At 28.3% G+C, this 15,136-nt stretch overlaps 1 protein-coding gene across 4 annotated transcripts in view; it reads left to right on the top strand.

The window, feature by feature from the left end:
* Positions 1-14,863, top strand: part of LOC129960269 (kelch-like protein 5) — a 40,853-nt gene extending 25,990 nt beyond the window's left edge. For all 4 annotated transcript variants that reach the window (XM_056073562.1, XM_056073559.1, XM_056073560.1 and 1 more), the window contains 3 exons: positions 238-450; positions 5,111-5,282; positions 7,356-14,863. In XM_056073562.1, coding sequence (XP_055929537.1) covers positions 238-450; positions 5,111-5,282; positions 7,356-7,415 — 445 coding nt within the window. In that variant the 3' untranslated portion in view covers positions 7,416-14,863. The remainder of the gene's footprint in view (positions 1-237; positions 451-5,110; positions 5,283-7,355) is intronic.
* Positions 14,864-15,136: the final 273 nt, after the last annotated feature.

Here is a 15,136-nt window from a genome sequence, read left to right as displayed (position 1 = left end):
ATAAAACAGAATAACTATATCTAATTTAAAAAAAACTGATTTAACCGAAAATAATCGATAGGATTTTAGCAGCGAGGAAATATTGATAATTGACTGTCATAAATAGTTCATTTTATCTACTAAGTACTTATATTATAAATCCTTTTGCAAAATTATGAATGATGTAACCGCTGTTCATAATGTTGGCCCTTTTACAATTTTTCTACTTGTGTGAAGTGTTAAGTTATCAATTTACAGGTTGTATGCTGTTGGAGGACGAGATGGAAGTGCCTGCTTGCGTTCTGTAGAATGTTTTGATCCTCATCGAAATAAATGGACTTATTGTGCTCCAATGTCTATTAGAAGAGGTGGTGCTGGAGTAGGTGTAATCAACAATTATTTATTTGCACTTGGTGGCCATGATGCACCAATTTTAAACCCAGGAGTTTCCAGATTTGAATGTGTTGAAAGGTAATTTCAAAATTTTATGTAAAAAAAATTGATTATTCTACCTGTTTTGAGTATTTACAATTGAAATTTCAGTTTGTTAATTTATATTTGTCTAATTTTTTTATTGGATAATGCATTTTTTCTACTGTATCAAAAGTTTAAATAATTTTAATAAATAAGACTTGATTATTACTATATATTCTTACGGAAATTCCTCCATTAAGTCCGTAAATTCAATGAATTCCCTTATAGTGGGTGTATGGTGTAAAACAATCAGCAGACCTCACTAACAAATAACAGCTTTTATCGACAAGAAGACACGAATACACAGACGACAAAACACTGCCGAGACGTACACAAGCAATACATAGCAGCACACTTAGAACAAATAGCAGCCCACGTAGTAATCGGTAGTAATAAGCAGTTGCAGCATACAAAGCAGCCAGACAGAACTCACGTAGCTATTCACTAAGGTCTGTCCAAATGCCTGCTGTTATCCACTGTTTCCTCGCTTTAGCTGTACTCAACTGCCAACTCACTACTATACGACTGGCTACTCCACACACGACTCGATGCTACTTCAATACTTTTCTCTAAAACTCGGCGCATGGTGCCAATTCTCAATCAACTCAACGCTTGCACTTCGCTGAATTATTCCAACTAATTCATCGTTGACTCACTATACGACTCCATGCGACTATATGACTTATTACCTTTTGGGCTGCCGGCCTTTTATAGTTCCAGAGCAGGGCAGAGAAAGTTCTCGAAGAAGCAAGCATAACTTGCCCCTTATTGGGCCTACCGCCAAAATTCTTGAAGATTCTAGTATTATCCATTTTGTCGCCAAATGTCTTGTCAGGCCCGGGGGTCATTGACAAGGCATCCGAACAGCATCCTTTGGAGCTGATTGTAAAACGGTCTTTCCTACGATGGAACTAACTGTGCTGGGAAGCAACATTACAGATTCGTAACAATATACTTGAGTGTATGATTTAATTTTATGTATCAGTTTAGTTATAAATGTTGTTTTGTTAGATAAAACATTCTTCATATGAGCTATATTAAATGATATAAAATTCTTTTATTCATTTATTAATGAATACAATTTGAATATGAGCTAGATTATATGAGCTAGATTAAATGATATCATATGAGCTAGATTATTATCATATGAGCTAGATTATTATCATTATTGTCATATGATATATTATTATCATATGAGCTAGATTAAATTATATAAAATTCTTTTATTCATTTATTAATGAATAAAATTTGAATACAGTACCATTTATTTATATGTATATGAATATTTTTTTGAAAGCAAGTTAATTATCTTATTAGTTAGCTATATAACAGTATGTATTATAGAAAATCACATTTAGTAAAAATTACTTTGAAAAAATGTTATCCCCTTTCTAGACCATAATAACCTAGTTTGGAGGAACTTGACTTTGAGGCTGAAATATTAATCTAAATTTGTGTCAAACGTCTTCAAATTCAAGTGGCATTGGAATTTGGAAGATAGAAAATTGGCTCATATATTGTCTTTGTTATATGATTTTGATTCAAAATTATGTAGTTGGTCTTTAAATAAAACATGTATGATTTTATAATGGGACATTAACCTTTAGAAAAGCACTATAGATTATTCTTTATATTATAAAATTATTTATGAAAAGTGAAGATGGTGATAATAATTAACTGGATGAAGAGTTGGTTATTAGTGGTAATACTTGAGTTCATTATTTTAATTTGCGTAATTAAATTTCAAAAAGTTATTGTTAATTCTTTTTTATTCATAGGTATTTTTTATATATATATTTCGTTTTATGATACTTCTAATATGTCTGTGTCTCATAATTTTAGGTGAAGTATATGTATTACACTTAAGTATAGAATCTATTCTTTTTGAATGCAGGGCTTCTTTTAATTTTTTTTCAGTTGCTGATAAATATTAATCTTATAAATTGAAGACTTAAAATAATAAAAGATACAGGTAGAGGTGGTGGCAAAAATGTTCCTATGGGCAGAGAAGATATATTCAATGGGAGGAAGCAAGCACAATTTCTTTGATTCAGCTTCAAAAAAACATATAATTAAAGGCAAATTAATATTAGCTCAGTAAAATTCTTCACACGTTTAATTTTCTTTTTATTTAGATTCTGACACTAGTTTTTCTCTCATTTTTAAATATTTGCTTGGGTGGGATATTTGTAAAACAAATGTTGAGAAGTTTTTCTCAAATTCTTTTACAGGTCATTAGAAAATTGTCCTTTATTTGCGTCTGTTATTTAAGAGATTTTTAATTGTACTGAGATCTAATTTTCGAAAAAATGTGGCTATATTTCTTACTTGATTTTAATAGTATATAGATCAAAACATGGGTTGCAGTAATAAATCATCTAAATTTGTTGTAACATGATCAGGGAAATATTTAATCGTATTTTACTGAGGAATACATTTTTAGCCACTTTGAATTCGGCTCAAATTTAGCAAAATTCTTAAACTTCTGGTTCTTTTTTTTAATACTTAAATGTTTCAGTTACATCAAAAGTGAATTAATTGCACAGAGCTATAGTAATTTAAAAATACCTAATATTGGATAATAATGACATCCAATAATGTTTAGTTAAATGAAGTAACTGAATCTAAATATGCATAAGAAATTTCTTGGTGAGTTAATTTTCTTGAAAGTGAACAATACTTTTATAAAACAGAATTATACGAAAAGAATTAATGCTCAAGACACTGTCGACAAAAGTGCAAACATGAAAAAGATAAATCGTATATTTATTTTTTTAAAAATCGCTTCCGATTCAGAAAGAAAAAAAATATTTACCTGTAATTACGGTACCTTGAAGAATAAAAAATCTTTATCGTTTTCAGGTCGATAAATTTTTGAAGAAATAATTGGCTATAGATTTTTTTTTTCTTTTCGCCACTCTCACTTCTGTGATCGGAGCTATCCGATTTTGTTCTAATTCACGATGTTTCACACTCGCTTGTTTTTTTACCCGATTATAATCAAAGCGTTTTTTACATAGAATGCATTCAGCTTTGTATCGGTAGCGCCTGGATGATTTAATAAAATAATTAATGAAATATATCCCGTTATAATGGTGGCTATATAAAATGTATGTAGAAACGAAATTTAAACGGTTTTATAAGAGAAATTTTTCAGAAATCTTAAATGTTTTATTAAAAAATATTTGATATTTTCGCCAAAAATCGATCTTTTACCTTTGCCACCTACTTGAAAACTTTTTTCAATAAAAATTATAACCAATGAACCGGAATATAACTGTGTTTCGACTCTGATGTGAATAAAGTAATGTGCACGAACAACAATTTATTACTGTTTGGGCACGAACGATTTTGAATGCGGAAAAAATACGATAATATTGTTGTTTACTAAGATGGTTGGAGAAAATATTTTGTAAATATATGTATAAAACCTATTTTTTTATAAATTGCTTAGTAAGATATGAAAATACGCTTGTGAAAAAGGAAATATTTCCCATGTACTTATTTCCATGTTTATATTTAGGCTCAAAAGCAAATACATTTTACTAAGAAAACATTTATTAAGAATTTTATTTTACATTACATTAGATTACATTTTATTAAGAATTATCTCTCCTGTCTTCATTTTGAAGCACATGTTTCTATCATTAACTCCCCCTTCCCCTTAATGATTTTGCTAATGATTCCACCAAATGGTAATTAGAATAATGGATGAAAGTAAAAAGACAATTTTTCATCAATCCTGATTATATCTTCACCGAAAAAAAAAAAACTGTCAGCAAAAATGCTACGTTACCTTAGCTTGTTATCCCATGGGTCCTTCTACTAAGTGCAGAACAAACTATACACTGAATGGATGACAATTACAATCAAATCAAATTTCTGACAATCTGTCGAACATGCAGTGTTGTCGACATCCATCACATTGATTTCTTTGTCGATCAACCAAAATTAGTTACCACACTGCAACATCTTATTCATTTTTCAACCTATTGGCTGTTTTTATCACCCTATTGGCTGTATCTTGGTAATGTAGTCATTCCGTCTACTTAAACCGTTATTTGGATATTTCTACTGTTTACAATATGTTAACTTTAAAATGAGTTTTAAATTATCATGCTTATTAATACACAACACACCATATCACTGTTCTGAAGTTGCAGACTTTTGCCAACAAAACTCACAATTTTTTGCCGACAACCCCTCCCCACTATCGCCGCCTCTGATCAAAGTGCCAGAAACAAAAAACCAAGCACTGTTTGTCTAGTTAAAATGTCAAACGAACAATGCTTTGTTATGTGTTAACTATGAAAACTTCCTGGTAATCTTCTTAAATAATTCAAAAGAGTGTGTAAAGAGTTGCTAGCGTTTAGTCCCTAAGGGCTGATCAAATAGTTCTTTCGATTTTCTAATACTTTTTCTAGCAATACGTAATTTTCATTTGCAACCTCTTTGTCTATATTGTTTTTCAAAAAAGAATCTATAAGAAAATTGTGTCTTAATAGTTTCATTTAATATTCATATGAAATATGCATTTTAAATGAGTATTATAAAAATCACTGTATACCCATCATCGTACTTTTAATATAAAAGATTTTTCTTGAGTTTTTGATTTAATTTAAAATTTATTTATTTAATAAAACTTTTGTAATTTTAGATATGATCCCAGAACTGATACATGGACTTTAGTTGCACCAATGCGAAGAGGAAGAGATGCCATTGGTGTTGGAATACTAGGGGATCGCTTGATAGCTGTTGGTGGTTATGATGGACAATCATATTTAAAAATTGTTGAAGCATATGATCCTCAAAACAATGAATGGGAAGAGGTAAATTCTCATTGATAGTAATCTTAAAATAATTATGAATGAATCAATATATTTATATTATCAGAATTTTGAATTTGTTTATATTAACATCTTGATGAGATTATTTAATATTTAACATCTGTTCGCTAATTTAGTAAAGCTTTTTCTGGAGATAAGATTAATAATTGATAGATCAACTTTGAGATTTATTGCTATCTAATCAAAAGAAAATGAATTTGTATAGTTTTAATATATTATTTTTATTTTGTGTAAATTATGTGTAAATCGGATCTTACAATAGGTGATCATAAAACAACATCTTAGATGTGCAGCAGCGAAAAAACGCTTGTCCATCATTCAAAACTGCAATTTCTTGGATTTCAGCCGCACAGGCATGAAAAGAAACTGAAAATTATTTATTTATTCTTCGATGCTTACATTATCTTTACTTTTGAATAGGAATGCGTTGAATATACTATGGTTGGCATCAAGCTTGTGATTTAACTAATCTAGAACAAACCATGATGTACTAGTCAATCTTTTTGTATCAGTCAGTCTCATATTATTACATCTTATCTAATAGTCATTTTTAGATGTGTGATGAGCTTCATAACTCCTAGATTCTCAGATGATCTGGTCTTCTTTCCAATTTATCTTCCCTTTCATCTTCTGCGTTTTGTAATGTGTTTGACAGTAGAGAGGGGACTCTCCATGAAAAGTTATTACTCTCTTTGCTTTTTGCGTCTTATGGACAGCAAAATATCCTCGTATTGGCTTTGTATGGAAACCTTTTAGATGACTTGTGCCCCTGTTTATCCCCAATGTTTCCTCTAGCTGGTAACTAGCCTCAGTGATCAATCTGCAAGAAAACAAAGTCGTTTTCAGGAATTGGTGTTGATCAGTGTTACTGGATATGATTCTGATTATACAGACCTTGGCTAGCGTTAAGATAAATTTCGACGCTGAAACTGCCTGCCGGTAACTGCTTTCTCTAATTAGACTGGGTGGTGATTGTGATTAGTAGCACTGGGACCTGAATTCGTATACTTTGCGTAGGTAATCTAAAAGGGGTGGAACAGCTTTAATATTGAATAACTTTCAATAAATGCCCGTTTGTTGACTGCTTCTGTTTATTCCGGGCTGCTGTCAATCCTACTTTTGTTTACCATTTAAAAAATCATTGTTGTAATAGGTGGAGTACCTATATCTGTAAAGAAACTGAAATTGAGTGATTTATCTTCTTATTGAAATTGCATCAACTGCTCGAACACAATCCTTCTTCCCTGCTCATATTTTATTCAATGCACCTGTTAAAATTTTGCTTCTTAATACATTAAACTGATCCCTCATTATCATTTCAGAAACAAACAATGGAACTTCGGCTAGCCTTATCAGCTCTGCAGATTCATATTTTTTAATGAAAACTTCACCTTTTATATTAAAACAAAAGCGGTTTGCAGAAGTGAAAGCAAATTAAAACTTGAATAATTTTTTGTCTAAATTAATTCTAACATTTTTTTTTTTTATGTATCTCAATGCTTCTTTAACTGTTTCTGTGTGCAACTACTTTTCAGGTTAATAACTACAACTCCAGTAGCTGTGCGAAAAATTTTGCTATGACTCCGAAGTTTGAATATAATTAGAAAATAGACATTTAATAATAATAACAAAAAATTTTAATTTAAAAAGCCATTAATTTAAATTTATAATAAATATTTTTAGTCGCTATTGTTTTCTTAATTATTTTTGTATGCAGATATTAGATTCCAAAATAGGTCTTGCCCTAATTTTTGAAACCATACCATTTTAAAGCCCCCCACGTGTGATTGACACCCTTAGCTTAAGTCCTGATCTAATTTTTATGTAAAATTATAATTTGTATCTTAAAAACATTTTTGTATTCATATTTTTAAAAATATATCAAAGCACTTAGAAAAACAATCATTGGCGAAGTTCTCTATTTCAATTCAAGTTATAAACTGAAACTGTATTTAACACATTTAATATGCCTTTATTTGAGAATATTTTTGTGTTCTCATTTTTATTCATATGTATGTCACATATATTTAATAATATACTTCTCATAATTTTTAGATTAAAGAACTTGAAGATGGGAGAGCTGGAATGTGTGTTGTAGTTGTAAAGGGTTTCTAACTAAAGTAGATGGTTAATCTTCAAACATGAAACTTACAGTATTGTATATGCTTGTTCTGTTTCACTGGTTCTCAACTGTTAGCAGCTATAGTTTTTTTTTTTAATATCTAAGTATTTTCATAAATGTTTTGTATATTCTTTTGAAATTGAGCTTTGTAAAAATACTCTCAATTAACCTTTAAAAATTTGTCATGGCAATTTTATTTATCTCTTAATGATAGTATTATCTTTATAATTTCTATCATTTTTTAAAATTAGTTATAAAAATCTAAGTAATATATTATAAATTTTAATTTATTTGCTTTTAATAGAATAGATAATATGCTTATGTGTCTTAATTGTCATAAAACTAATGTATCATACAGTGATATATCAAAGTAGATTTCATAATTCTGGATGTTGTGAACTTAAGATTTGAAAATCTATATAATTTTTATTTGTAAGTGCTACTAAATATACAAAGGATAATCAATCGTTGCACTGTTTTAAACAAATGGAACTTCTAATATTTGAAAAGAGAATATCGTTGATATGTAGACAATTGATTTCACTGTTGAAATTTTAATTGTTTAAATATAAAATATGTGTTCACTAGTGTTATTTTTATAAGCAGTGCAATATCCCTCTAGAATCCAAAATGAGGAATCCAAAGTAATAACCTATACCTTAAAATAATTATCATCTTATTATAAACATTAACATATTCTTTTCTACGATGTCTCTTGAAGACTTGAAACCAAGTGAGCTTAAACTAAATTGCAATATGATCGATTACATTTGGCAACGTCCAGACACTGTACTTTTTAATGAAAATATAAGATTATTTATATTAATTTTAAGTTAAAAAATACTTTTCGAATGTTGTTTGTATCTGTACTAAGATATAATTTTAAATCTTTTATCAGTTTGGAATTAAATAAAATATATACGTGTAAATTTCTCTTTTATAATTGAAGATTTTGCATTCTAAGGCTTGTGATAAATGCACAGTACGAAGTTAGATTTTTGATTAACTCAGCATATTAATTTTGTTAATATTGCTAATGCTGCATTTTTTTCATTTTGTTAGTAGACTCTTTATCATCATTAGAATTATTTACTGTTTTTAACTTAAAGTCCTAGCTGGAAAATGTGTATCACATTGGGGAAAAAAAAAACTTTGGATATTTCATTTCTTACATATAACTACTAAGTTCTTTGTGTAAGAAAAAAAATTATTAATTTTTGAATTTTCTTTCCCAGTAGACACTGTGAATCAATATTGTTAAATTCTGTTTTAATAATTAATAATAAAATATCTATTTAAGTTTCATTACTCCCTCCTTTATTTTTTTATTTTATTTTATTTATTTATTTACTTTTTTGCAGCATTGCTGATTGTATATTTATTAATTATTTCTGAATATCCCTCCTCCATTTCTCCTAGAAATGTTTTTGTATGATTTCATACAATTTTTCTCTGATTCTGTTAAGTGCTCTGGGTTAAAAATAAGAAAATATGGCAGAAAATCTTTTATAATAACTCCTATTTTCAAATCCAATATTTGTTAGAATGGTTTGTTGAGAAGAGCAGACTTCCATTAATTTTTGTTCTTAGAATAATGATTTTTTTAAAATGAAAGACAAAATTTTTTTTCCAATTATTTTCGTCGAAATTATATATATTTTTTAATGTAATAATAACTCTGGTTTTATATAAGTTTGTCTTAAAATTTGTATTCGTACAATAAAATCTTATGAATGGTTTTACTTGGTAAACCACATATTCATTTTTCTTTAAGATTATATTTAAAAACCTCTCCAAAGACTGTCTCTGAGAACTTCTCAAAACTCAGTAGTGGTTGAGAGTTTTTCCCTCTAAACTGAAAAATTTGACTTTTTCCCAATTGATGGCTCATGTAGTGTAATTGTAGGGATGCTGCAACTTTTAACATGCTACTGCACACTAATATATATTTGTACCACTTACGTTTTTTAGCCTTTCTCATTTATTTTGTGTAGTGAATTATTTAATTTATAACTTTATATCATGTTTATATCAAATAATTTAGTATTTTAATTAATTAATATTAGTTAAGCTGGAAACTTATTTTTCAGTTCCTTTTCCTTAATTATGTTTGAAAAGATTCTCGTAACTGCAGATGAATTATAAAATGGCATAAAATATTAGCGCAAAATTAATTTTGTTACCGTTTAGCAAAAAAAATTACATTGTCTAATCAATATAAAAATTTTCCTAATCAAATGCTATTTATTATTATTGTTAAAAATTACTTAAAAATTAAATCTATTCTTATTTTACTTCCATCAAATACATTATAAACCTTTACGGCAATGCTTGCATAACTATTGAGGAATGATTATTTGGTGAGCTTGCGAGGTCCATCTCCAAATAGCCTTAGTGTTGCTTTAAAAAGGGGCATCAATATAATAAACTAAACTAATTTAATAACATAACATCAAAGCAGTTATATATGTTCCATCCAAATTCATATGGTGCATCTCAGAAAAAATATATATTCATTTTTAATGTTAAACGGAAAGTTCATCGCAGGCATCTTAATAGGAGATACAAAAATGAAAAGGAAAAAATAATAATAATAATTTATTCGTTTGAATCGATCTAAAATAGCACTTTGATATATTTAAGCGAGAATGCATTTATTATTTTCTTTTAAAAATTCTGTTCCTTGAAATTTTACCTTATTTTATTTGAAGATGAGGCTTGTTAAACTGTGAATTACGATACCAAATAGGATCCTATATTAAAATACTGAGATCGCTGAAATTTAAAAATCTTCCTTTCAGATTCGCAAACATTTGTATCAAAATATTACCTGGATTGTAAGAAATGTCAGTGAAATTTAACTACTATAAAAATTGTTTTGAATTATATGTTTATTTACTATAATTTATTTTTAATTGCCATTTAATGCCTACAGATAGGAACTTTATTTTCTGCCTACATTTTCCCTCGCGTTTCACTTGAAAATCATAAGATCATTGCGTTAGATCGTTGATGAATTTAAATATTAAATGCAAAATAAGTAAGGATTAGATTTACATAATGACAAAAAGATGGATGTGTTGCAGTACCACATTATCTATCCCCAAACTGTCCCTGCATTTTTACTTTCTGTTTGGTTTTGATTGTGAAAAGAAAGTGCTATGTAATAATAAGTTTAAATTTCAACTATTTTTTAGAATTGAATTGCTAACAAACCAAAATTTACTACTATAATTGAAAAATCCTTTTATTTACATAAGATATTTCAATTATAGTTGTAGACATTGACAAAGAAATATTACAGTCGGCACTTTCTTTGTTTTCGTTATGTTATTCGTTTCGAAGAACATACGTAATTGAATTCTTAATTGTTTTTGTAATCGACTGATCCAAATTAAATGTGAATATTTCCACTTCATTAAAATATTCCGTTGTTAGATTTTCAATTTATAATATGTTGTAGACCTCTCCAGTTTTGAATCTCTGTTTAAGAGAATGAAACAATGAATTTGAGAAACAATTAAGTTCGAATCACTTTTTCCCCCTTCTTTAGAGATGCGCTCAAAAAGTGAAAGTACAATTTACAGGCATACATATAGCATTTAAAAGCTTTAACTAATAATAATTAATTTATTAAAGTAATTAATAGCACTTCCAAAAAGTGTCGGTGACATCAAATACTTTTAATCAACTGAAAAGAATCATATTTTTATCATTTTTAGGGGCTTGTTGTGATGCAGTATGCATTTATAAAGGTAATGAAGCATTGGTTAATGTTAAGTGCTTGCCTTGCCTTGTAACATGGAAGTGAAACTGAAGAGAAAATGATCTAAAATTGATACAGTGGTTTTCAAAAAGGTTATTTGTGCTTAATACATTTTCTGCTCTTACAAAATATTAATTGCCCTGATGGAACAGTTTTGTTTATTGTTTTATAATTTTATTAATTCTGTAGTTTATGTGTGATAGATTCATTAATTTTATTTCGTATTAGTATAAACTAGTTGTGTTGACTCTTCACTATGATCTCTGAACAGTGACATTTTAGTGGGACATGGAATGTATATTCGCATTTTAATAGTTACTTGCACTAAATATACTTCTTGATTACTTTTAATTGGTTTAACTGATTGAGGACCACTGTATGATAGTTGTTATAGTTTTTAATGTTTATATTTGTAAGATACATTTGCAGTGATGTAGAAATTTATTTATTAATTAAATATTTGGCTTCATATTATTAGTGAAATGCTATTTATAACCTTTTACTGGTAAAACTTTAAATATTTGTACAATTTTGCTGTGCAAATCTTTGACATGTTGCTTTCTTGCTCACAAGTAATCACAGAATATTTATCGAGCTTCATGTGAGCAAGTAAAACGAACTTATTTTTCCTGAAATTCGTCATGTCATACTCAGTACATTTGTGTGAGATTTGATCTCGTATTTGTCATGTTTGAAATGACGTGAGATATTAGCTTTATCTCGGTCGAGTCCTCTCTATCATTATTCTCTGTAAGTTCTAATATAATTTGATTTCTCTTTAAATCATACTTCTATTAAGAGTTTTTCTATTTTTAAAATTTATCAAACTGTGATTTTAAAAAAATAGTAATTACTGATCTGTTATTGTGTTTTCTTTGTTGTGTTATAAAATGTATTAAAGGGAATCATTTTTAATCAAACGAAATGAGCATTCATTGCTTCATTTCATTTGATATTTCCTATTCTTTTTTATCTTGTTGTATATATTAGTATCAGAACTTTTACTGCAAATATTTGTGTAAACATATGCTTTTATTATTTTGTATTTCATAAAATGAGATGTTGTAAATTTTAAATAATGATCATTTTACTCTCTGAGAAAAAATTTTAAACTAGATTGTGATAAAATTTTTTAAGATTATATCTATCCCTTTGTGTGAGTAATGTAGCATAAACTTTGTGCAATTTTTTAATAGTTTTGTTAATATTTACTATTTCTTATAAAGCGTATAAAGAGTCGGTTACATTCCTATAATATGTATATCAGTATTATCCAGGACACCGATACATTGATGCATTCATTTTCTTTTCGACTTCTATGAAAATTGTTTTACACTCTAATGCAGAAGTTTAAACAATGAAAGCGCTCGTTTTTTAATTTAAAAAAAGTAGTTGTTTTATTTCTATGCTTGTATATTAAGCTTATCTTAGATTAATTTCTGTACTTTGTATCTACTAAAAAAAGAGGAAAAGTTCTCTTTAATTTGCTGTAGTCTTCAAATATTTTTGTTGAGTAGGAGGGGGTCTAATAAATATTGAATTTAAAAAATAAAAACCCATATATGAAATACTGTGAATAATTGCCGAAATATACAGTGAATGGCTATCAAAGTCATTGGAATGTTAAAATTTCTATTTTTAAGAGAAAATTTCTGTTCGAAATTATATTGATAAATATGAAAATAATGCAATTAAAACACGAGAGAATTTTATTGAGAATTTAAAAAAATATATCAAGATATTCAGTTTTTTAAAAAATTTATATAAATATTATGTTGAAAACTTTTTTAACTGATGAAACTAATGCAGATTTCAAAATGCATGTATTTGCTTTAAAATGGGATTATAAACCTCAAGTCCATAAATTAACGATATTCACAGTTTATATGAGTTAAGCTAAATAAGCTCAAAAAATTGCTAGAAAGAAAAATGTTGTTTAATATTCATACAGAACAAAAATTCCTAACAGTTAAGGGAAAGTGTTCCTTGAAGCTAGGAAAATATATTTTTCAAAAAATTAATATATATGTATTTATGAAGATCAATAGATAATGTGCTTGATCTGTACAGCTAAACCGTCAGTACGACGCCCAGGCATTCTGATCACTAAATTACAAAACTGTTCTGTTGGTATGCTACGAGATCAGTACTAATGAAGATCTAGGATAGATCTAGAGGATCGATAATGTACTGTAACCCATCGTTCGAGTGTATTTCATACAACCGAACCATACAACATAACCCAGTTGAAATCTGAATAGAAAGCCAACTATTACAAATGGGTGATGTCTTCTAATGCATTCATCCTCTGAGCTCTATAAGGATGGAAGTTGTCAGCTATTAATGTAAAATCCGCTTCCATTATGTTTCTTATTAGACTAACAGGTTACAGAACGATATACGATAAATGTGGCTTTTTATGATTACATATTGGTTGGAGATCTGTTCAAGAACCACATTAATGCCATCCCAAACCAACAATTCAGTGCCACTGCAACAATGCTGTTTAGTGAAATTTTCTTGATTGCAGCATGTACGAGCATTATACTTTCTGTATAAATATATGTTTTGAATCGGATTAAGAGGAAAAACTCGAATTCCTCTGAAAAATAACGCACAAGCCACTATTTTGATGTTCTCTGAACCAAGCTAACTGGCACTGATCTGCCATGAGTAGTGTACATAACACATGGTGTGAGCTTATAGACTATATCCTCCCTACTATTTGCTCACGATTTTCCTGGAACTGTGATATCTATAAATTCCGACACCTTGTTGGGCATTCCTGCTACAATACTTTGTCAGTTGGTTTTGATAAGTACTGCTAAATATCGGTTGTTTTGCAGGTTCCCTAAGTCAATGAAAGTTTCGGGACCACCCCTTTCCCCTCTCTAACTTTATGCTCCAGATATTTTTTATCGATTTAATATTTCTATAAAAGTTATATGTAGCAAATTCGAATCAACTGGAGAAAATTAAATTTTGGGTTCCTTCCAAGATAGATAGTTTGAAGATAAATAGATAGTCGCATATAAAGAAAAATTCAAGAATCAAATTTAAATTAAAAGTAAAGAAAAAATACTTAAGAATGCAATTTAAATATTATTTAATTATAAAATTTTATATTTTTAAATTATAAAGCATCATGCTTTTTTATTATTTTTGAACGACGTAAAACTTGTAAGATATTTATTTAAGAATATTTAAATAATGTTCTGACTTTTCAATGTTGTTTGATTTTACTTTTTCCGTGCATAGCATTTGCAAATTAAATGAAGGCATAAAATTATTTTACTCAAGAAATATGGCAAAAAAGGCATCGAATTGCGGGGCCCCTAGGTTTGGTAATTTGGCTCTAATCGTATAGTATATTTACATGCAGATTACTGAAATACATTCCTTTTCAGCAGGAGAGTTAATGCTTGTCTAAACTTCTGCATTTAAGTAGTTATAATTGGCTTAATTAAGTACAATGCATCAGAATTTCAGCAGTGTGTTAATAGAATTTTCATCCTTAACATTCCATACAGTTGTGTGTGTGTATTACTATAATTCTCCATCATTGCTCTGGTTTTTTGTGTATATCAATGGTTGTTTTTTAAATATTTTTAAAGTTTTTTCTATTATTGTAAAGAGGAACATTTTATACATTTAAAGAAAATTTTATTGCCTTTGTGTATTTTTCATTATTACATTCATTTTGTTTCATGCTATAAAACGTTTCTCGTATTTTGATCATACAAATTAAGTATAAATGCGTAAAGATTTGTGATTAGCATTTAAATTTCGCTTAAGAAGTATATATGTATTATAGTTTCTTTTTTTTTTTTAGACATTTTAGAATTTTAAATGTCTAGTTATTCAGAAAGTTTAATATACAAAATGTCTGGGCTAAAAGTCTAGAAGTGATAGATTATACAAAAAGAGCAACACATGATAAATTATCAA

The sequence above is a fragment of the Argiope bruennichi genome, chromosome X2 (genome assembly GCF_947563725.1).
Source record: "Argiope bruennichi chromosome X2, qqArgBrue1.1, whole genome shotgun sequence".
Taxonomy (NCBI): domain Eukaryota; kingdom Metazoa; phylum Arthropoda; class Arachnida; order Araneae; family Araneidae; genus Argiope; species Argiope bruennichi.
This window is presented reverse-complemented; position numbering and strand designations above follow the sequence as displayed.